This window comes from Typha latifolia, chromosome 9 (assembly GCF_019914945.1).
Source record: "Typha latifolia isolate L0001 chromosome 9, TyphaL0001v2, whole genome shotgun sequence".
Taxonomy (NCBI): domain Eukaryota; kingdom Viridiplantae; phylum Streptophyta; class Magnoliopsida; order Poales; family Typhaceae; genus Typha; species Typha latifolia.
This window is the reverse complement of record NC_133094.1, coordinates 3,679,150-3,701,994: the sequence shown is the minus strand read 5'-3', so window position 1 is coordinate 3,701,994 and position 22,845 is coordinate 3,679,150. Positions and strand designations below refer to the sequence as shown.

The following is a 22,845-nucleotide window of genomic DNA, read 5'->3' as shown; positions in this document are numbered from 1 at the left end:
TACGTAAATGATGACTAATACGTCAACCAATCAGGTGCTCCTTGGTTGCTTATATAGTACTAAGTTCCCAGATAGATGGCCATCAGAAAGCCATTTACTTGCCACGCGGCAACATGACCCACCCCGTCGCACCATCGCTCCTCCTCCTGCTCCTGCTCCTGCTCCAGATCCCTTCCTCCCTCTCCGCCGTTCCCGCCCACCCCGCCTACGCCGACCCAGCCTCGTGCACCGTCGCCTCCTCCTCCCTCGATCAGGATCCGCTGCGGGAGGCGGAGTACGGCGGAGCTGCGCGACGCATCCTGGACATCACCCATGCGTACCGCGAGGACATGCCGGCGTGGGAGTCGGACGAGCCGCTCGGCCGCTTCGTCTGGCTCCTCAAGACGATGGCCAACGGCTCGATCGCCAACTTCTCCGAGATGAAGCTGCCGGTTCACAGCGGGACCCACGTCGACGCCCCCGGACACGTATTCCAGCACTACTTCGAGGCCGGGTTCGATGTCGACACCCTCGACCTCCATGTCCTCAACGGTACTCGATCCTCTAATTTTGTTTTATTTGATCCTTTTTGGGTTTTATTGCTAAAAGACACTACTACTTGGTGATTCTTGAGCAGGGCCGGCGTTGTTACTGGATGTTCCGAGAGATAAGAACATAACAGGTAAACAGTAGCTTTAGGGTTTCGAAATGTTCATATTGGGAATATCAAGTCAAAACCACAATCACTGTATACAGCTGAAGTAATGGAATCTCTACATATTCCGAGAGGAGTTCATCGTGTGCTTTTCAGAACATTAAACACTGACAGGTGAGAAATTTTCAGAGGTTTTGATTTATTTTTTATCATTGTTTTGAGCTATTTTAAGCTATCCCCTGACAAAGTTGGTTTTTTTTAAAAAATTCTTTTAGGTCCCTTTGATTAGATTACTGCAGATTACTGCCGAATGAGATTGTAGATATCAAGCCAAGATGAATTGAATGTTAATAAGTTAGTCCTCACAAGGATTAATTTTGGCATGTGTTTATTTTCCCTTTTACAGTGAATTTATCCTTCTAATAGTCATTGGGAAGAAGGGATATAAATACCCTCTGTCCACATGCGAGGAATAAAATGAGAAGTGGGAAAAGGGGGGTAGGTATATGGATATGGATAGTTAAGCTATCATAATACTCTTTCAGTCTTTTGATATTTAACTTTTGCAGTTGTAGTTATGAATTACGGTTTAAAATTCTTGAATTTTCTTTTAAAAACTTATACCAGAAAATTTATGTACTTATCTGGATAAATGCATATGAACTAAATTAACTGATAATATGCAACTTTTTCTGGCTTGATTCTTGGAAAGTTCCTTGCAAAACAAATTTCTGATTTATGGGCATCAACTTAAACCAGTCCTGACCAAGAAGAACCTTAGGCAGAGATATTTTCATCTGTCTTTTACTAATTGCTTGACTACTATAAGAGTTTAGTTCGATAATTTCTTAAGTAATAAAAATAATTGTGTCATGATCAGCAGTATTATAATGCACATAATCCCAAAGAAGGTCTCTTTCTCTCTCTCTCTCTCTCTCTCTCTTATATATGATAATTCCATTATGTCATAGTATTTTAAATAGGATTAGTTGTGCCAATAGGCAATAATACTCCCGTTTTTACTGGTATGAACTAGAATGAGGCAAATTAATGCAGGCGACACAGCTAATTAGATACAGTTATTATTCTTCCTTACAGGCAACTTATGTTGAAAAAGGAGTTTGATAGCAGCTATGTTGGCTTCATGAAGGATGGTGCTCAATGGTTGGTGGATAACACTGATATCAAACTTGTTGGTGAGTTGAAAGTAGTTAAGCATTTAATTTTCCTTATTGTATTAAAAAGATAGTTCAACACTTCAACTCATAAGGTTTAAGATCTGCCAGCATTACCAAACCATTATTGGTCAGAATCATTTCTCATCAAACACGGAATTGCATGTAAAACATAACTTCAATTTATGAGGTATTCATGGAGAGATTGACCACTCTTTTATGACCTTTAGATAAACCTAATATTAACCTTCTAGATATTATTGTTAAGTTCCTTGAAAGTGGAAAGTTGAAATTATTTATGTCGATTGGCCTTTAAGAGTGTCCGACATATTTATTGCCAGCCTGAGCTCATCGACCATGAAGGCATGAAGCAAATCTGTGGAGTTTTTGCATGCAGACATGAAAAGATCAAAGTGAACTTGGAAGTACAGTGATCTTGTTATCAGGCAGCAGGTGCTTTTTTCATTTTCTAAGGATGTGTTAGCCAAAGAGCAAAGTGTGCAAATTGTTGCCTACCTTAAGCTTCACATAGCTACTGGAGACCATATAATCTTGGAAATTTGGAGGAGTATGTGTAGAGCTTAATACTGTAGGTTGCGCGATGCTTTGACAATTTGTGAATTTATCAAGATTTGAAGAAGATAATATGCTGCGGCAAACTATTGTACTTGCATATTTCCTTTATACACTGATGAAATCAATGATTTTTGTTCATGTCTTTGCAATCTTAAACTTCTTTTGTAATTTGCAGGAGTCGACTATTTGTCAGTTGCAGCATTTGATGACTTGATTCCTTCCCATTTAGTTTTTCTCAAAAGTCGGGTATGAATTCTTTTTATTTTTCTTGGGAGTAATTTAAATTTACATTTAGGTTGCTATCCTTCTTATTTATCATATACTTTGTCTTTCAATATTGACTGAATTTTCCATGTACATGCATCATCTTAATCGCTTGCAGTGCCGTTCCTTGCCTGCCTATACTCTTTACCAACCTTTTCTTTTATAATTATCTCCTAAAAGAATTCCATAAAAGTTTCTTTGGTAAAGTTACATCGTTAATTTTCAGAGATTAATGATAAGACTAGACAACCATATTGGAGTAACTTGCAGAACAATACGTGTGACAAAAGATGCTGAGATAAATATTTGTAACTATATTAAAATATAAGCCTATATAGCTAGCAGCACGGATCAATGATGTAGAAAAATAATAGTAGAAATAACTATAATATTATATGCTTGAATGAAACAAGAAAGATATATTACAGAGCTCATAGATCTGCTGATCTTATAGTTTGACATGTGAAAGGAATTCTGAACATCTTTGGTTCAGATGTGGATGTCACCAAGAGGAACTATCATAATATTTTAGAAACCACCATACTTTTTTCTTCCTTTATTATTACATTGTACTTTCCTATTCAAAAACATTTTTTCCCTTATATTTATCTTCCTCTTGAAGTAATGAAGTTTGACAAAATTAAAAAGTATATAATTTATGGATTTTGAGAAGTTAAAATTACTACTAGATCACGTTATCATATCGCAGATTTTGTTTCTTCTTATAACAGTATTACAAATTTTGTTGTCCGCTTTCTTCATCAGTTCAGCAGAATACCAAAAATGTTAACGCTATAACCTGTGGTATATATGGTTCCTTCGACGCATATTACATTAAGTGACATAATTTTGACTTCATGTGAATTTTCCAATCTTGTTGACTTCTTTTGTATTGTTCAGGAGATTATCCTTGTTGAAGGCTTGAACCTAGAGAATGTTAAGCCTGGGATATACTCCTTGCATTGCTTGCCACTTAGACTGCGAGGTGCTGAAGGTTCCCCTATCAGGTGCATACTCATTAAGTAACCATGCAAGAAAGAGGACTCCTTCCAAGTTTCAATTTATACTATTATCAGGGTGTAGTAGTTTGTTCCTTTTACTACTAGGAACAGAGATTTTGCTATTCTGTATGTATGTTGTAAATGTGGTCAGGGGAGACCAACTACTTCATGTAAGAGAAAAACATGACAGAATAATCTCTACAATCGCCATAGTAATGAGAATATCTTTGCTTAGCCTATAGTTACCAATAATGCCGCAATCTTTCTTCTTCTCATTATTATATTTTTTGGGTGATAATGTACACCTTATAAGCAAAAATTAGCCAAGGCTATTCATATTTTGGTTTTCTGATACCTGTCCAAGATAGCAAACATAGATAAAAAGTTATACTCTGAATCAGACAAAATTATGCACGTTTTCTATGCAAAATTTTTATTATCAAGAGTTAACTAAAATACTCTCCTTTATAACTAACAATTTTTCATTTGCCCTCTATTTTTTCCACCGAGGTACAAAATCCTATCTCAATTTTTATTAGCGAGAAATAACTAAAATACTTTGTGATCTATTGAAAGTGACTAGCAAAAATAATCAATTTTACATAGCAAATCCTAACTATTTATTTCCTCTTATTTCAACTCTTCGTACTATCTATTCTGAGGGTATTGTAGTCTTTTCATCTTAAAACGATCTTATTGGCTATGCTTTTTCATATTTTAATAATCAAATACAAATTCTTATAAAAATTTATTTAAAATAATCATTTTATAATTTTATCCCCATTTTATAATCAAGCAATAAAGGTGAGAAAAAATCGTTTTGGAATCAACGGATGGTTTGGATAAGATTCGTGATGTCCCTGGCTTATCCACAAGCTTATATGGATCGATAACAGCGCATTTATGATCACAAATACTTGTTATGAAATTTTGGTGAGTATTCCTAGAAGATGATGACGATGAGAATTAAGGTCACAAATCCAAATCGCCCTGTACCCCTCTAGGAAAAATGTCATAGATGGATAAAACCCCCTAAACTATTTAAATGTATCATTAAGTATTATCCGTCTATATTTCATTAAGATAATCTTAACAGTTTGGCTAACATAACAGATGGGCAAAAATACCTCCGTCTTCCGTTGGTATATTTTTGTCTTCTCTTTTAATGGTCTATACGATAACTTCTCTAAATATCAAAAACTATACTGATCTTTTCTAATCCCGTTTAAATCCACTTCAATAGGAAGAGAAATTAAGAACATTTTTATTCATTAAATTAGTCAGTAAATTTTTAATAATTTTTTTAACAAAATTTTTAACTAGAGAAGTTTAGTGATACAATTAGATAATTTAAGATGCGCATGCCTCTAATTTTTATATAGAATGACAGTTGGGGTTCGGGGGATGTAATTAATCCTAATTTATAATAAGACCCCAGAGTTAGGTGGGAATCGGATCTGTTAGTTGGGTCAAGTTCGGGTCATGTCAGGATAACGCACACACTAATATGATCGTTTATTAAACGGGTTAGAATTTATAAATATGAACACGACTTGTTTACTAAACGGGTTACACAAGTCATAAAAGAGTCATTGGGCGGCACAAAATAATTAAATTTTTATAAATTATTCGGGTTATAAATGGATTTATTTGGGTTGTAAACAAGACCCCAAAGTAAGGTGGAATCGGATCGGGTTCGGGTCAACTCATGATAATGGAAACACGAACATGGCTCGCTTATTAAACGGGTTAGAATTTCTAGATATGAACACGATTTATTTATTAAACAAGTTACACGAGTCATATTAGGATCGTTGGGTGGCACAAAATATTTAAATTTTTATAAGTTATTCAAGTTATAAATAAATTTATTTGGGTTGTAAATAAGTTTATTCAAGTTATAAACGAGTTTTATGTTATAAACATATTGATCGAGTTATAAATAGGATAGACGGATTATAAACGAGTTGTCGGGTCATAAACGAGTTCATGGGTCATAACGGGTTGGCGAGTTGGGTCATAAACATATTAATCGAGTTGAAATAATAACCACACTGACTCGTTTAATAATCAGATTAGATAAGTTGACCTATTTATGACCCAAATCTAATTAAACTAAACACAGACCCATTTAAAAGCTAGGTTACGATGTTGGGTTACGGGGTCGAGTCATCCATACCCCAAAAATATTATTAACTTTTGACTCATATTTCTAAACAAGGGGTTTTAAAATAATATACACGCAAAGAATAAGGAAATTGATATCATCGTCTTTTGCTTTATTATATTTTACATCTTATGCTATCAATATCTATCAATTGATCTCTGGATTATAGATTTATTCCTCAAAAACACCACGAGTTAAAATTAATCTGACAACAACTAATTAACCAGATAAAAAATATTCCATTATTTTTTAAAATAAAAACTTAAATACTTAACTTATCCTTCAATTTATACTAAAACTCTTCCTTTCTTGCCTCTTCTTCGTCAACTCCACTTTCTTTCTTAGCCTTTTGAAATTAGGGTTTTGCCACATTGTACATAAAAAAAGGATGAGAAGGGAAATTAACTAATCTTTAGCTTTTCGGAGAAGATCTACCAACAATTATTGCTGAAAAAAATCAACGATAGCCATCCGGTTTTGATGAGGAGAAGAAGGGTTTCGAGAAGCGAGTTTCGATATTTCTAAAGAGAGAGTGTTTTTGAAGAGAGAGAGAGAGAGTTTGACGGCCAAAGTTATCGAGGGGTATATTAATTTTTTTACACCTATAATTAAGTTATCTAATGTATATGGTTACCTTCGTTTAAGAAAACTAAAGTTAGGATATTTTTGGGGATTAAATTCATAATATAGGGTTGTTTAATAAATATTAATAAGGTAGAGTATAAATAATTTCAAAAAGCAAAATAGAAACCATTGGTTCTTTGCCTAATTTTGATGGCGGGTACAAATTCGATCAATCACTCCATTCTACATCAAATTTAAAAGATTATTTAAGAGCGAGCGACAATATTTAAGAGCGAGTCACACAACAAGTCCTGAGAGAATATTGAGAACGTGAAAGAAACGAAATGAGAGAGAGAGAGAGAGAGAGAGAGAGAGAGAGAGAGAGAGAGAGAGAGAGAGAGAGAGACGGCAGTGGACCTCCTCATAGAGGTGTTAAGGGTTACTTCGGAGTGGGGTGAATTTAGGCGATAAATACGAAAGCCAGGCCAGCTTATCAGGTCCACAGGCTTGAGTTGGTATCTGAAATAAAGAGAAAAACAACAGGACCCATAGATATATTTCCCAAATGAAAATATGTTTTAATAAGGCAGATAAAACTATACTTTAAAATAAGTTTCTGAATTCAATTAGATGAGAGAGAAGCGATAATATTTCAGGGGAAACAGATTGTGTGAAAGAACCGGAAGGAGATAGAGGAATACACGACCCAATATGGTTAGAATGGGCGACAAATACATTTGATTGAAAATTCGCAGGTTACATCGTTCGAAAGTCAACCGTAGTTATATATTATCCGAGTCAGATTTGAATTTATTTCTTAGAGTCTTGAGTTAAATGAGACACCATCCATTAGAGATTTAATAAGATGTCAAACTTTTGAACCACTATCCGCGAGCTTTCTCATGAATGGCCTGCCTTAAATGTGCGGATATCCTGACATGTTAGCCAAATATTTCGTTATTAATAATTAAAAAAAAAGGGCGTGTCGACGTGCTAACCATGCTCGTAGATGGTATTTAAGCGTAATATTGGGTAGCCACAAGAGTGCATAATTCTTTTGTCTGATCCAAAGTTGAGAACTAGAAAGAGAGAGATGGAAGCCGTAGCATTGAGTTCTGCCAGGGGTGTTGTGAATACCCTCTTGGGGAAGTTGGGGGACATCCTCGCCCGAGAAGCCTCGTTGCTAGGAGGTGTTCAAAGACGAGCTGCAGAGCATGAACGCCTTGCTGAGTCTCCCGTCAGAGATGCTCGATCCTGACGACATTCAAATCAACATCTGGGTGAGTCAAGTGCGGGATTTGGCGTATGATGCCGAGGACTGCATCGACGAGTTCATGCAGCACTTTGGTGAGCCTCAAGGGCAATGTTTCACCGGATGCCTCGGACGGGGCATACACCGCCTGAGGACACTGAAATCTCGTCATCAGATAGCCACTGAGATCCAAGACCTCAAGATCCGGGCTCGGGAGATAGCGGAGAGACGCTCAAAATACGCTGTCACCAGCAGCAGCGGTGGCAGCTATGCGAAACGTGATCCTCGACTGCCTTCTCTCTTTGTTGATCAATCCAAACTTGTTGGCATTGGGGGATCGATGCATGAGCTAGCTGAGTGGTTTACCAAGAATAACCAGCTAGAGCGTGGGGTGGTCGCCATTGTTGGGCCTGGTGGCATGGGTAAGACTACTCTCGCCATGACGGTCTACCATAGTCCAATACTGACGAGCATAGTCCTAGGCTCGCAGAGTCTCGGACTGATGAGACAACGCTTCCAATGGCGCGCTTCAGTCACTGTCTCTCAGGATTTCGATGTAGACAACGTTCTGGGGAACATACTGCGGCAAGTCATCCAGGTTGATCGTGAACATCGTGCTACGAGCGGAGCCGAGAGAGTCCAGGAGGAAAAATATCTCGAAGGCAGGGAGAAATGGGGAACGGAGCGACTTGTTAGCATGCTCAGAGAACAGTTGCAGGATAAGAGGTATGTCATCGTTCTTGACGATATATGGACTGTATCAGCATGGGAAAGCATCAAAATTTCATTGCCTGAAAACCTTTGTGGTAGTAGGATAATAGTGACTACACGGATTGAAACTGTAGCTAATTACATCTGCTCTCATGCCTACGATCATATCTATAGAATCCAACCTCTATCTGAGGTAGAGTCCAAAGAGTTGCTCTTCAAGAGAGTGTTTGGCCATGGGAGCAATTATCTTCCTGAATTAGAACTAGTTTCCAATGCCATCTTAAAGAAATGTGGCGGCCTCCCTCTAGCCATAGTTAATGTTGGTGGACTATTGGCTAGTAACCGATACAGGACGCCGTTAGAATGGCAGAGGGTGCTTGATAGTCTAGGTTACGAGCTAGAAACCAGTCCCACCCTTGAAGGAATGAAGCAAATATTGACACTTAGCTACAACGATTTACCTTCCCATCTTAAGAACTGTTTCTTGTACCTTTCTATTTTCCCTGGTAATTATAAGATTAGAAGGTCAATTTTGGCAAGACGATGGGTTGCCGAAGGCATTGTAGGTGAAGTCTGCGGAATGAGTATAGAGGATGTCGCAGAGAGCTACTTTGATCAGCTTGTGAGTAGGAATGTTGTCCAACCTGTAGATATCGATATTGACGGCAAGGTGACAGCCTGTCAAGTTCATGATATAATGCTTGAAGTCATTGTTTCCAAGGCAGTTGAGGAGAACTTTGTGTCTTTGGTAAGTGACCAGAGAGCAGCATCACCCCATAAGACAGTTCGTAGATTGTCTGTCGATAGTAGAGTGAATCGCGAGGATGGTCTAGCTAGCATGAACTTATCTCATGTCCGTTCACTGACGGTGTTTAACTATGCCGAGCAATTAGTTGCTTCTCATTTCAAACTATTGAGGTTGTTGGACGTAGAAGGTTGCAAAGATTTAGATGATTATCATCTAATGTATATATGTAAGATGCTGCAGTTGAAGTATTTGTCTATCAGGAATACGGAAGTATCGTGTCTCCCAGAGGAAATAGGGGAGTTACAGTACTTGGAAACACTGGACATAAGGGAAACAAACATAACAAGTTTACCAAGAGGAATTGTTAAGCTCCGGCATCTGAAGCATCTCCTTGCCGGTCGGACATATCGCGCTCTTGAGGGTGCTGACAAGTACTTGTTCCGCCAACCTGTGCAGATGCCTAGGAGATTTAGAAAGATGAATAACCTGCAGACACTACCTCCCGTAGAAGTCTCGAAGAGCTCTGCGGTGTTGCAGGAGTTACCTTACCTGTACCAATTGAGAAAGCTAGTTATTTATTATAGGAATGAAGAAGACAGTGCGGCGCCTTTACGCCAAACTCTTGAGAAGCTGAGAAGACTTCGTTCTCTATCGCTCTGGAGTTATCAAACTTCTGAATGCCGCCCTATTGATATTAGTTTTCTCGACGGTTTATCCTTCTCTTCAGGGGATCTTCAAAACCTGCAGCTCTGCGGCTATCTTTTCCATTTGCCTAGTTGGGTGACCTCTCTCAGTTACGTCACGAAGCTAACTCTTTGTTGGACCAAATTAGACTCTATAGGAGTCCTTAAGGAACTACCTAGCCTGCTCTGTCTCAGACTCTATTATTGGTCATGCTATTGCGATCCGTTGTCTCTTGGCTGTTCGGGATTCGCAAGACTAAAGATGCTGGTCATCAACGATGAATTAATTACAAAGGTGGAGTTCGGCAGAGGAGCAGCGCGTAACCTCGAAAAAATCAAGTGGGTCTTCCTAGGAAGAACCATGGAAGACACCTACGGCATCGAAGGCATTGCATTTCTACCTAATCTCAAGGAAATTGAGCTAGGTGGTATCGTGGGTAATTACATGCACCGGGTCGCAGTTGATGCAGAGTCTCATCCAAATCATCCCAGGGTTACAGTGAGAGGATGGTAACATGGAAGACCGAGAGCACCTTTTCTTCTTTCTTGTTCTCTCTGTAATGCATTTTTTACTTTTTATAAATATGTACAACCATATGTTCTATCGTAACGCTGTCTAAAAGCTTTATTATTTTTTCAAATGCTGTAATCAAACTCCTTCTTTTTGTCCTATGATTTTTATATAAAATATTAAAAAAAATGTATAAAAGTTAATATAATACTTCTGTCTCAGGATCAACGGCGTGTATCTTGATGTTTTCTCTTTTATTTGCATAAATTGCCATCTAAATTAACAATTATATTGTGAAAATACTTCTTCCTTCTAAAGCAATTCAGTCGACTTCTCGCAGAAGCTAAATGTGGGTGACTTTAGCATTAAGTCGAAAATCGAAATAAAAGAATCGAATACGAATTGCATGTAACAAAATGTTATATTGACGTTTATTATTTAAGGAAAAAAATAGAGAAATAAGTAAAAATTGAAAAGGCCGTTGACATAACCTCTATCTATCTTAATTCTGTCTAATAAACTTTATGCATTTGTTTGAACCAAGGCTAGTAAACAGCTCACTTTACGGCACTGCAATTGGGATGCATACGTCAAATATGTAGCTAAATTAAGTCTTAATTTGTTTACCTCCGTGAGACTTCGGATTGGATTACATCTTCATCAAAATCCAAACTTAAAAATGCAAATCCGTCCTTTTCTTCTAAGATCAGTTGGATGTTACACCATCGAGTGGTGAGTCACTTTTTCCTTTCCATAGTGTAAATCTCTTTGTAAAGACGTTATATCTTCTTCTTAATGTGTTAGCTATGTTAGGAGTGGGCCAGATCAAAGGGCAATAAGGTTGTTCTGACTGTTAGGAAGAATTAGTTTTATTAGTCGTATACATGTTTATTCAATATATTATTATCTATTAAGATGTTATTTTAGATAAACTCCATAATAGTGTGCATTATAAACTTGTAATATGCATATAACATCCTTGTGTAATTATGTATAGGTTATAGGGTAGAATATTTTGTATATATATTGTCATGGTAGTATGAGAAAAGAGTACTTTTCTGCTTTCAAGCAAGTGAACACCCCTTTCATTTCAGGGTAAATCATACTTATCGCAAGTTATATATGTACTGCTTTATTATGTGCATATGACACCTAATACCATAGTGGAAAAATATGATAGTGCTATCTTCATGCTCGTTTGACACTATGTGCATGTTTATAGTGCATATGCTTAGTCGCATATATGGCTCATTATCAAGCTTAGCTTAAAATTATTTTCGAGCATATTTTTGAGCTGAGCTTGATCGAGCCTTACTGAGTCAAGCCGACTTGATTATTTTGACAGCCACTCCTATGTTGCTTGACTTGTAATGTTTATCTTGATGTAGTGTTGTTAATGTGTATGTTATAGATATAAAGACTGCACAAATAGTCATTTAACTAATAGGATGGATGCACTATGCACACACATGAATCACTCCACTGAATCAATCAAAGATGGAATCTGATAGTAAGTACCTTATAGTTCTCTAAGGTGAGGATGGAGACGAAGCATAGATTGTGCTATACCAGGGAGTAGCATGTTGTATATTATACGCATGCATACAGGGGCAGGGAGTCTATATGGATCCATAAACAATTAAGCAGGCTGTGCGTCGAGCTTAGGCAGAGGCAATACTGTCGTGGCTTAGACTTAAGATTGTCGATGAGACAACTTGAATATAGAGTGATAGAGTTCAATTGGTGCTGGGGCCTGGGAGGAATGATGAACTCATAAACGTTTTAACTCTAGATAAAAAACTTACCAAAAGTAAATATTTTTATATAAAAATAAAATTTTAACTTAAACCGTTGAAAGACTTAACTTAGACGGACGTTGAAATATTCAGTTTTTTAGGGTCAGATTAAAGTACCCAACTGATGAGCGATTCTGTTAAACATAAAATACTTATGAATTTAACATTTTAATTAATACTAAAGTAAAATAAATCTCTCTAATAATAAATTTAAGAGGCAATCTATTATTGGGTAAAAAATTTAGAACCTAATTTGGTCAATCACTGACTGACTCACTGACTCACTCGCGAGGATTAGACGCAAGGGCATGTTGGTTCAAGGTGATGAAATGGAATTTTGGAATAGCACCATCTTCCATGGTAACATTTCGATCTTGAGCCGCCATTTCCCCTCCGGAGACTCTTTCTTCCTTTCCAAAATCGTCTTCCTTTCCTCCACTCTTCTCTCCCAACTTTCCCTTCCATGACCGCATGAGATGGGCAGTACTCTCATCGCAAGCCCCATCTCTTCTCCGGAGAAAGAGAATGGAGGCGGCCCATCTCCTCCACTCCCACCTCTCCCTCTCCACCTCCCTCTTTATCTCCTCCGAGCTCTTCCTCACCGACGACCTCCTCTCCATCCTCCACTCCTACCCCTCCTCCCTCGCGCCCTCCCTCGAAGTCTTCGCCCCTCGCCTCACCCCCCACGTCGTCGCCGCCGTCCTCCAAGAGACCCCCGCCCCCGCCCCCGCCTTCCGCTTCTTCCTTTGGGCCTCGCGCCGCCGCCACCTCCGCTCCTGGGCCGCTTACAACCGCGTGATCGAATTGCTCCGCCTGCCCGGTGGATTCGACGCTGCGTGGGAGTCGTTCGCGGAGGCCAGGAATTCCGGCGAGATCGTCTCGCCCGCGGCTTTCACGGCGCTCGTTTCGGCCTACTTCGCCTCAGGCGATGCCGAGAAGGCCATCGAGGCATTCGGCCGGGTGGCGGAGTTCGGCTGCTTGCCTAATACTTTCCTTTACAATACAGTTCTGCGGATTTTTATTCAGAAAGATGTGATCTTGCTCGCAATGGCAGTGTATAACCAGATGATCAAGTCGGATTGCCGCCCGAATCGAGCTACTTATAATGTTTTGATGGATGGGTTGTGCAAAGAAGGGAAAACGGGTGATGCGCTGAAGTTGTTCGATGAAATGCTCCACAGAGGTATATCTCCGAACGCCAACATTTATACAGTGCTTCTCTCGTCGCTTTGTAAAGCTGGCAGGATAGATGAGGCAAGTAGGATGTTGGATATCATGAAGCAGAAGGGCTGCAAGCCAGACTGCGCTACTTACAATGCATTTTTGAGCGGATTATGCAAGTCGGGCAAGATCGATGAGGCTTTTGAGCATTTGAAATTCTTTGAGGATGATGAGTTTGTTCTTGGGTTGCGCGGCTATGGATCCTTGATTGATGGGTTGTTTAGGGCTGGACGATTTCAGGAGGCATGTGGGTATTACAGGGAGATGTTGGAGAAGAACTTGGTGCCTGACATTGTTCTATACACTATAATGATTAGAGGCCATGCGGAGTGTGGTAGAGTTGAGGATGCTTTTCAGTTCTTGGCTGAGATGACGAGTAGAGGTTTAGTTCCTGATACCTTCTGTTATAACACTCTAATCAAGGGCCTTTGTGACGCTGGCCTTTTGGACAGAGCTCGTTCTCTGAGGCTGGAGATTTCACAACAGGACAGGTTTCCTGATTCGGCCACATACACTATTATGATTTGTGGATTGTGCAAGGAAGGTCTTGTACACGAAGCACAACAAATCTTTGATGAGATGGGGAAGCTTGGGTGCTACCCGACCGTTGTGACATTTAATGCACTGATTAATGGGCTGACCAAGGCTGGGAAGCTAGAGGAAGCTCACATACTTTTCTATAAGATGGAGATGGGAAGAAATCCTTCTCTGTTCCTTAGGCTCTCCCATGGTGCCAACCAGGTCCGTGATAGTGACAGCCTACGTAGGTTGGTTGACAGCTTGTGTCAATCTGGGCTTGTGCTTAAAGCGTATAAGCTTCTCCGAGGTATCATAGATAGTGGAGTTGTACCTGATGTAGTGACATACAACATACTGATCAATGGTTTCTGTAAAGTGGGAAACCCTGATGGAGCCTTGAAGTTATTTAAGGAGCTTCAATTAAAGGGACATTCTCCAGATGATATTACATATGGGACTCTTATTGATGGGCTCTTGAAGGCCCACAGAGAAGAGGATGCTTTGATGGTGCTCCAGCATATTTTGCGAAGTGGATGCAAACCTAGTTTGTCAATATACAACACTCTAATGAGAACATTGTGTAGGAAGAAGAAAATATTGCAAGCTGTGATCCTCTGGTTGAACCACCTGTCTCAGGAGTACAAGCTTCCTGAAGATGCTGAATTGATTGCAGTGGTCCGTAAACATTTTGAGGATGGTTCCTTAGAAGAAGCAATCAGAGGCTTAATTGAGATGGATCAGAAACATGGTTCTACTAATGCATTTCCCTACACCATTTGGCTTATTGGGTTTTGTCAGATAAGGAAAATTGATGATGCTCTTAAGGTCTATCACATTCTCAGAGAGTTCAACATTGACGTAACTCCACCTGGATGTGCGCTTCTTATCAATTACCTATGCTGGTCAAGGAATCTATCCCAAGCCTTGGAAGTGATGCTCTACGCTTTGAAGAAAGGTTTCATTTTTATGCAACCTGTTGGCAACCGCTTACTTAAGAGACTTTGTATCTATAACGGAAAGCAGGCTGCCCAAGCCCTCGCATGGAGAATGCACCTTGCTGGATACGATATGGATGCATATCTTCGGGAAACTACAAAAGACCTATTATACAATCATTAGAGCTGTGGCAGCTTCCTGTATTCTATGTAACTAATCACCATTGCTCTCCCAAGAGTGATGTGAGAATTTCATTTCACTTGGATAACTGCCCATGGGTTTTTGGTCCATTATCTAAGTTTGTAACACCAATAATGAGAAGGTGATCAGAAAAGCTTTTGCAATTTTACTACCTTAAACTTCTCTGTCAATTGTGAGCCATTGTTTTTCTTCATTAACTGCAGTGTATCATGTCAAAGATGACATCTCAGTGATCATACGTGGGTAGTGGAAGAACCTTTGAAACACTAGATCTGGTGGCAGTTAAGTGTAACCTGAAACTATTGCTCGTAAAAGAACTATTCTGAAAGTTAAAGCCCTCTACAATGTTCTTTTCCTTATGATCGACAGCTTAAAACTTATGGTTGTACATGAGACATTGTTTTACAGTTTTGATGCTGGACGTACACGAACGACCTTGTTGTTAGGTTGCATCGAGACTTAGACCCTTTATTCTGTACAATCAACTCATTGAAGGCAGCCTTTTGTTATGCTCTCATGATTTTTTTCCTCTCCAATTAAACAGAGGTGGCAAGGGACTGAAATAAGGCTTCTCAAGAATGGAGAGATCTGGCTAGCCTTACTAACTGTGGGTTTTTGTAAAATCTTGATTCCTTCTTACTCTCATTGGATTAGTTGATCCTGAAGACATAAGAATTATTCCTTTATCGCAGTTTTGTCTCTCTTCAGGGTGGTATAATGAAGAAAGCTAAATTATAGTCAGAAGAGGCAATGCTTATGCACTTGATAAAACATTTTGGAACTTGGAAGCTTATTACCAGAAAGTTCTACTCAAATGGAGTACATTTTAATAAAAAAAAGAGGGCCTGAGTTTAGTTCCTATTTTCTTCTGTTGTCTCCAGAACCTTTGGATTTCAATTGCTCTTTCCAAATATGCCTTGCTATCTTTGAAGATTTACTAGGAAATAATAGTCAATTCAGAGTTTCCTGCCACACTAGTTGTTTCTCAATGGGCAAATTTGTTACGTTCTTGTTATTGTTTTCCCTCTGTACTTCTCTTTTTCTTCGTAATACTGAGCCAAATACAATTTTTGATGGTTCCAATTTTTAAGCTTTCAATCTTATGTTTTCCACAATTTGTTCCTGTTACTCTGTTTTTATGTTTCAGACAAAATGATGTTGGTAAAAAAAAAAAGAGAGACATATTTAGGTGGAACCTAGTGTCACAATTGCAGAGTAATTAGAAGAAGGAAAACAAGAAAGCATCCAAATAAATGATATTACTTGATACACACTCCAAGCCTCATTACTTCCTAGTACTTAATCATAGGCATCTTATTCTCATTCACCAACTATGCAACCTTGACACCTGGGTTATAAATCTGTAACACTTAACAAGGACATATTGCTGCTTTCACGAGCATTCCAGATATAATTGAACTCTTTGTTGAATTAATGATTATCCCCACTGCTGAAGCATGCTCCCAGGTGTCAACACAGGTGAAACTACTGTTGGTAATTTCATGAATTTAAGCTAAGTTTCATGTGGGGCCTACACATTATTAATAATGGTTTAATGGTGGAATTATTTTAGCTCTAAGTGTACTTTATTGTCATATATTAACTTAGTCAAATTCATAAAGAGAAGTGAATGAAAATTGGCTCTAAAGTGGGTATCATGACAATGAAAAATAAAAAAAAGTAAGTTTAGTACCATATTAGATATTTGAGAAATGCTTGTATGGTATATAAGTAACAAACTTTTTATGGGCTTTAAGCCCCAAAAGGGTACCTATTTTGTGGGTAAAAGTTACTATGCAACTTAATTCACACACACGCACGCCGCTCAGCTCGGTTCGGTTCGCACGCACGAGTCAAGTCCAAAATAGATATTTACTTGCACTAGTGGAACACTATTTACTTGCATTTAGATGCTTCATAGTTCTTGATGACTTCTATCAACCAGGAACTCTCATTTTCTTAATATGATTTTGTTGCTCAAGATCTAATATTTTTCTTTCTGGTACTACTTCACGAGTTGATTCCAGAATGGCTCTTTTCGAGGGAGTTTCATATGGTAATCCGACGCGCAACAATTCGCTACAGTTCTCAGCATTATTAGCCATAACAATGTGCTGGATCCCTACTGGACTCACATGTGAGCTTCACAAGGATAAAGGTAAGATCATGAAGGTGTTTATAACCTACAAGATCTAAGCATTTGGTCACATTTGTCTCCACTATGTAAATTTTATCGCAGTTGTATTATTGTTGTGATGCTGTCCCATTAGAATAGTGACCTTTTTGCTTGTTTGGATTTGAAATCCTCTCAAATTATTATTGTAGGGCATACCAACTTCTAAAGAGTCACCATATTGTACAGGTGACTAGCAAGACAAATGGAGATTATTTGGCTCTTCAAAAGTTGAATGTCTGCACTCACCAGCTTCATCCAATGTAGAATGTGACAGCTCTCTAACTGATATGCCATAACACCATGACAGGGCCTATCACCTATGCATGGTTGGTGAGAAGGCCCATAAAGATTCTGTCTTTCTGGTAATGAACATCCTCATGACCTATTATAGTCTTTTTCACTCTCTCTCTTTTTTTCTTTTTTTTTTTTTGGTTGTTGCCATTTTGTGGTTACTATTGCAACTAAGATGTGCTGAAACTAGTAGTACAACATCAAGACTGACTTGGTCATGCATAGAGCACTGTGAATGTTGTCAAGCTGAGGAGCATAGACTTTTCCATGTAGCCTGTACTGATTGCTTCTTGTGATAAGGTTTTGGTAGTATCCCTTGATTTCTGTGCTCGTTCCATGGTAAGTTTTACTAGAAATTACTAGGGATTCTGTAGCACAAAAGGTTTCCCTATGAATGGCTACTCCAGGATCATTTCAAGTCCATCAAATGAATGGCTTCTTCTTCTAGCTCTATATCAATCATTGTGTTTTATTACTTAGCTAAGATCCTTGGTGTGCTATATAGTATAGGAAGTGATCTCACGTTATTATTTGTCGACAATCTCCTTGGTAGGTATACCAAACTGCAATCATCATAAACAATTTCTTAGTATACAAAAATTTAGCTCACTCCATGCAGTGTATAGTTTCAAACTCTGGAATGACTGATTTTTTAGTATACATCTCTAAACTACAATATCTGGGTGTTTTTTTTTTTTCAATTCGAAAATAATCTTAGAGGGTATCATTATCTACATCTAAAATCACATTAATAATATATTTTTGCCCTACCTGGATCCATTATTGGATTTCTGTTCTATTAAAAGACTCCATAAAGTCCCATGGAAGCCATCAAATTTCTATTTATCATGTTCCATGGTAGGACAAACTGGGTTGGTTGTCTTTGGACATGATACTTTGTCTTCTAATTGCATCAGTGGAGAGCCCAATTGGCTCATTCCTATTGAGGATTTGTGGGACCAATGCTTAAGTTGATTGATTTCTTTCTCATTCACTCTCTTTTTTTTTTCTCTTTTTCTGAGCATAGGTAGAATGAGGCTCATATCTCTACAGTATATGCATTGAATAGTTTCAAGATTCCTAACATGAATAGTTCTCTGCCTTGCTAGATCTCTATGTTCATTTTGGTTTTGGGGAGACAATGCTTGGTTACTTGGGTATATACTATTCTCTTGTTCTAGGATATAAAAAAAAAGACTTAAAATAGCTCAAATTTTTGTTAGCTTGTTTGATGTATTATTGTTATTCTATTTAAAATAGTACTATTGGTCGATCTTCACTTTGTAGAATAAAAATATAGTTATAAGTCTCTTATGCTGGTATAGAAATTAAATAACCACTTAGCCTAATACCATTATAGAAATACATACTTATCTCTCCTCCTCTTTTATCTATTATTTTTATATTTATAATTACTATTTTACCCTTAAAAATGTATCACCTTAATTGCCTCTCATTTTAATCTCTTTCTCTTTTTTTTTTCTTTTTTCATACATTTATTATAAATATTATTTATCACTCGTCAAACTATCATATCAATTTTATCACATCAAGTGTAACTATTATACATTATGTTAATATAGAACTAAATGTAAATAATTTATAATATCAGTATAAACTCTTTTATGCTAGTATAAGAATTAGAATAACTATACAGTTTATACTAGTGTTTATCACATATTAGAGAAAGTTAGAAGTTTTTGACCAAACTAGCCCTCTTTTATATTTTATGTAGCTAAATAGATTACCCTTTAAATTTAATACCAAATTGAGTCACTGTAGCCCCAGGTAAAACGCTGATAAGTTCAACAATTTACGTGTATCCTTTTTTCTAGTAAAATGTTAAAATGTTCAGCATTTTTTCTTTCAATAAAAACAACGATCAAATCAGCTAGCATTTTACTTTGGGCCAGAGGCAGATAAAACGCTTAACAATTTATCGTTTTATTTAGGACTACAGAGAAATATACCCTTTTCGTATTAAGTTTAGAGTGTAAATTATTTTGGTAAAAAAAAAAATATTAAAACCAAGTCTAATTTAGTCAAAAACTCAAAAGTTGGGATATAAATAAATTAATCTAGACTTTCTAACGGTATCATCATCATCATCATCATCATCATCCATGCAAATATAATCTTTCAGATCACTTCCGTAGATGAAACAAAAAAAAAAAAGACGTGCATAACGATCCAATCTAATAAAGGATGATTTATTCACCAACCAAAGGAACCCCCCTTAATAAAAGAATAAACTTTTTCTACTCGTTCCTTTTGAAAGATTGAGGATAAGTAAAAGAGAGGAGGGCAAATGCAAAAGAACAAAAAGAAAAAAAGAGAGAGAGAGATAGATAGATAACAAAAGGGAAAAGTCCCATTCATCACGGGGACTCTCTCGGCTCTCTCTTTTCTTTTTCTTTCTTATCGTTAGCTCTGGAAGCGTATTGGCATGCATTAATGGCTTCGTCTTCATCTGCCATGGGAGCCACTCCCCTAGCTTTTGCTTTCTGTACGTGTCTCTCAACTTAGTAGAATAAGGCCATGAGATCTCTGAGGACAACAATGGAATGGAGTGTTTTAAAAATAACCAAATGGAGTTTGTACTCTAATTCAGACCCACATTTGAACTGGCATTTTGTGTATTCTTGTGGTATTTAATTGCCAACTTTTTGGAAGTGGGAATTTGGGCATGATGAACTTCAGGGTTGATTCGTAATTTCACACTGCACAAGGCTTTGCCATGGGCCGTCCAATATATATATATATTTCTAAATTCAATCGTAGACTTGTTAAATAAGATACTAATTTAGAGCTTAATTGGTCCATTTTGCTGGACTAATTTATTTATTTTCTGATTCACGTACATTTCATGTTTAATATGTTATTTTTCCTATTATACATTTTAGCATCAATATAAAGTAACTATAATTATATGTACATCTTGAGATGCAAAGAAGAGGAAGAAAAGAAATCAAATAAAAATAATTAAAAGGGAAGGGATGGAAAAATCCCCATAAACTATAATGCATGTAGATTGGATAGAGACATAAGCGTACATGAAAGATCGAGCCAGCTCTAGGTTCCCCATATTTGTACCACCTATGTATATGTATCAATACTACTATCTACTGTCGCTTTCTTTTCAATAATTGAGTTAGATTATGTTTGTTATATGACGATTGCTACATAAACGTCACAAATCGTGCAATCACAGTGAGATCCAACGGCTGACGAGCGGGCCACCAGGTGTCGGCGTAAACTCTTTTTTTTTTTTTTTAAATCATTCAAGAGGGCGAAGAGGTCAATTTGCAACAAAAAGTCTTCAATTTTTTAATTAGCATAAATATGCCTTTAATTTATTAAATTATAATTTCGGATCTTTTTTACTGAGTTAATCTTAACAAACGTTACGTATCAACTATGTAATTCATACGTATCGACTATACAAAATATACGCTCTAATATCAAGATTAAAAAAAAAGTTACGTATCACTTATGTAATTTATATATATCACCTATACAAAAAGTACGCTCTAATTAAAAAAAAATCGTCACGTATAACTTATGTTAATATATACACATCGTCTATGTAAAATATACGCTTTAATTTTTAATGATGTCCGCGTTAAGATTAAATGGCTTTTTGCTCAATAGTTTTTTGCTGCAAATTACCTAGCCCGAAGGGTAGATGGCTAGACAAAAGTCAACATATAGAAGCATTAAGACTTCACTAAGCTTTAACCAATATATTAAACCGCATAATATAAGTTTTAAATCGCGTGTGTGATTGAATTATTGCTCTAAATTAAATGCCGCCCGAATATTATTTCAAGCCATCGTGTTATCGAATAGTTGAGTTAAGCTACCACATTTTCATAATAATTATCTAGAATTGGATTCGATCCACCACACCTCAATAGTTATATGAAAAGTTACCTGCAAACTCTACTATGATTGGGTTGGTAATAAATGTCGACAACATGGTGTGGCTCATGACAACAAGTACTGCTAACTGGGATAGAGAATCCTGTGTCAAGCAGATTGTACAAATTTCATCCAGTTGAAAAACTTGGTGGTTGCCAATTAGCTACAGAATCACATGCAACAATTAGAGTAGAAGTTTATATATATATATATATATACAGCAGAGAAAGATAGTTTCTTTTCTCTTTTATTCTATCCATCAAAACAGAAAAGAGAGGCATATTCTTATATATTATACTCTTATTTTTGTCATGTAAGACATCCTGATCACAGACAGCATTACAAAAAGCATTGAAACGAACCCTAACACTATTAATAGTGTAAAGTTTAAGTGGTAACACCTGTAATAAAGCCTTTGCTATTTAACTCAAATAATAACATCAACAGTAAGTTTTGTCTCTTGATTGGTATTCCAGTGGTGGTTGAGACACTTCTAAGTTTCTGGCTGAAATGTCAGGCTGAGCCATGCACTCTTTTTGACCTTCACGCCAAATGATAGCAGCCATTTCACACAAGATCGAACATGGTAAACAAAGTTGAAAGAGAAGAGACATGTCCATTGGCATTAGCGTTTCCTTAGCATACAACAAGTCTGATACACGCATATTGGCAGCTTCACCTTTTTATGTAAGAAGTTCAATCAAGTGACACAACAATCTATGATACTAATTGGCAAGTTGGTTTTTGAACCATCTTCTCAGATTCTCCAAACAGCTAATTGGTTGAAATGAGAAAGATAACTCCAAAGTCTCTAGCTTGATCTCTGCCATAGAGCCTTCTTTTTTATCTACATCAAGCCAAACAATATTATTCCCTGTCTATGGTATACTGCTTCAATGTCTGTGAGTTGTGCTTCTGCTTTCTAACTCCCAACTTGCTAAACAAACACATAGACATTCCCTTTTTTTTTTTTCATCCAGTCCAAATTTATGGCTGCAGAGATGTAAGGCCAAGCTATGAACAATATGAGGACTTATCTACTGTAAAATTGAGGAAACAGTAATTCTTGCCAATTGGAATGTTCCTACAATGGCACAGTTGGAGTTTCTACAAACTAGGCTGTAGGAACTTACTACAACTGGTTACGTGGCATTCATTTAATGCCTAGTTAGAAACCTATTGACAGGAATTTTAATATAAATTCTAGAAAACTTCAGTTAGAAACCCATGTCCAAGCAAAGTAGAAGTAAAAAAAGTTTTTGATTTCAACTGCAGCACTCGTTAAGGCCTGCCAAATGGTCCAAGTGCAACAAATACCAGCAGGCAGTACTGCAGAAGATTTACTACCAGTAGTTCTCCCATCTTACTTACTATTATGTGCCACAAAATTTCAGTGCCTCCAGGACCAATTGACCACTCTCAAACAAAAGGGAAGATAAATCCAAAGTCCAGCCCAAAGAAATTAACTTCCATTACTCACATATCCACTAAAAAAAAA

At 37.4% G+C, this 22,845-nt stretch overlaps 3 protein-coding genes across 3 annotated transcripts; all 3 read left to right on the top strand.

Moving 5' to 3' along the window:
* Positions 1-83: 83 nt before the first annotated feature.
* Positions 84-3,902, top strand: LOC140794848 (cyclase-like protein 3). The gene is made up of 6 exons (XM_073147105.1): positions 84-531; positions 617-661; positions 736-808; positions 1,733-1,830; positions 2,561-2,631; positions 3,550-3,902. Exons 1-6 carry the CDS (start codon positions 114-116, stop codon positions 3,673-3,675), a joined length of 831 nt encoding a protein of 276 aa, XP_073003206.1. The 5' UTR covers positions 84-113; the 3' UTR covers positions 3,676-3,902.
* Positions 3,903-7,595: 3,693 nt separating this feature from the next.
* Positions 7,596-10,289, top strand: LOC140795047 (disease resistance protein Pik-2-like). Its single transcript, XM_073147407.1, has one exon. The coding sequence runs from the start codon at positions 7,596-7,598 to the stop codon at positions 10,287-10,289; it is 2,694 nt and encodes an 897-aa protein (XP_073003508.1).
* A 2,004-nt stretch (positions 10,290-12,293) lies between these two features.
* On the top strand, positions 12,294-15,117 carry LOC140794846 (uncharacterized). Its single transcript, XM_073147103.1, has one exon. The coding sequence runs from the start codon at positions 12,554-12,556 to the stop codon at positions 14,939-14,941; it is 2,388 nt and encodes a 795-aa protein (XP_073003204.1). The 5' UTR covers positions 12,294-12,553; the 3' UTR covers positions 14,942-15,117.
* The last annotated feature ends 7,728 nt before the right edge of the window (positions 15,118-22,845 follow it).

Excerpts from the sequence above, each read along its gene's own strand:
- LOC140794848 (XM_073147105.1), top strand. The coding sequence starts at position 114 with ATGACCCACCCCGTCGCACCATCGCTCCTCCTCCTGCTCCTGCTCCTG. Across the intron at positions 809-1,732 it reads AGAACATTAAACACTGACAG|GCAACTTATGTTGAAAAAGG; the intron begins GTGAGAAATTTT and ends TCTTCCTTACAG. Across the intron at positions 1,831-2,560 it reads CACTGATATCAAACTTGTTG|GAGTCGACTATTTGTCAGTT; the intron begins GTGAGTTGAAAG and ends TGTAATTTGCAG.
- LOC140795047 (XM_073147407.1), top strand. The coding sequence starts at position 7,596 with ATGAACGCCTTGCTGAGTCTCCCGTCAGAGATGCTCGATCCTGACGAC.
- LOC140794846 (XM_073147103.1), top strand. The coding sequence starts at position 12,554 with ATGAGATGGGCAGTACTCTCATCGCAAGCCCCATCTCTTCTCCGGAGA.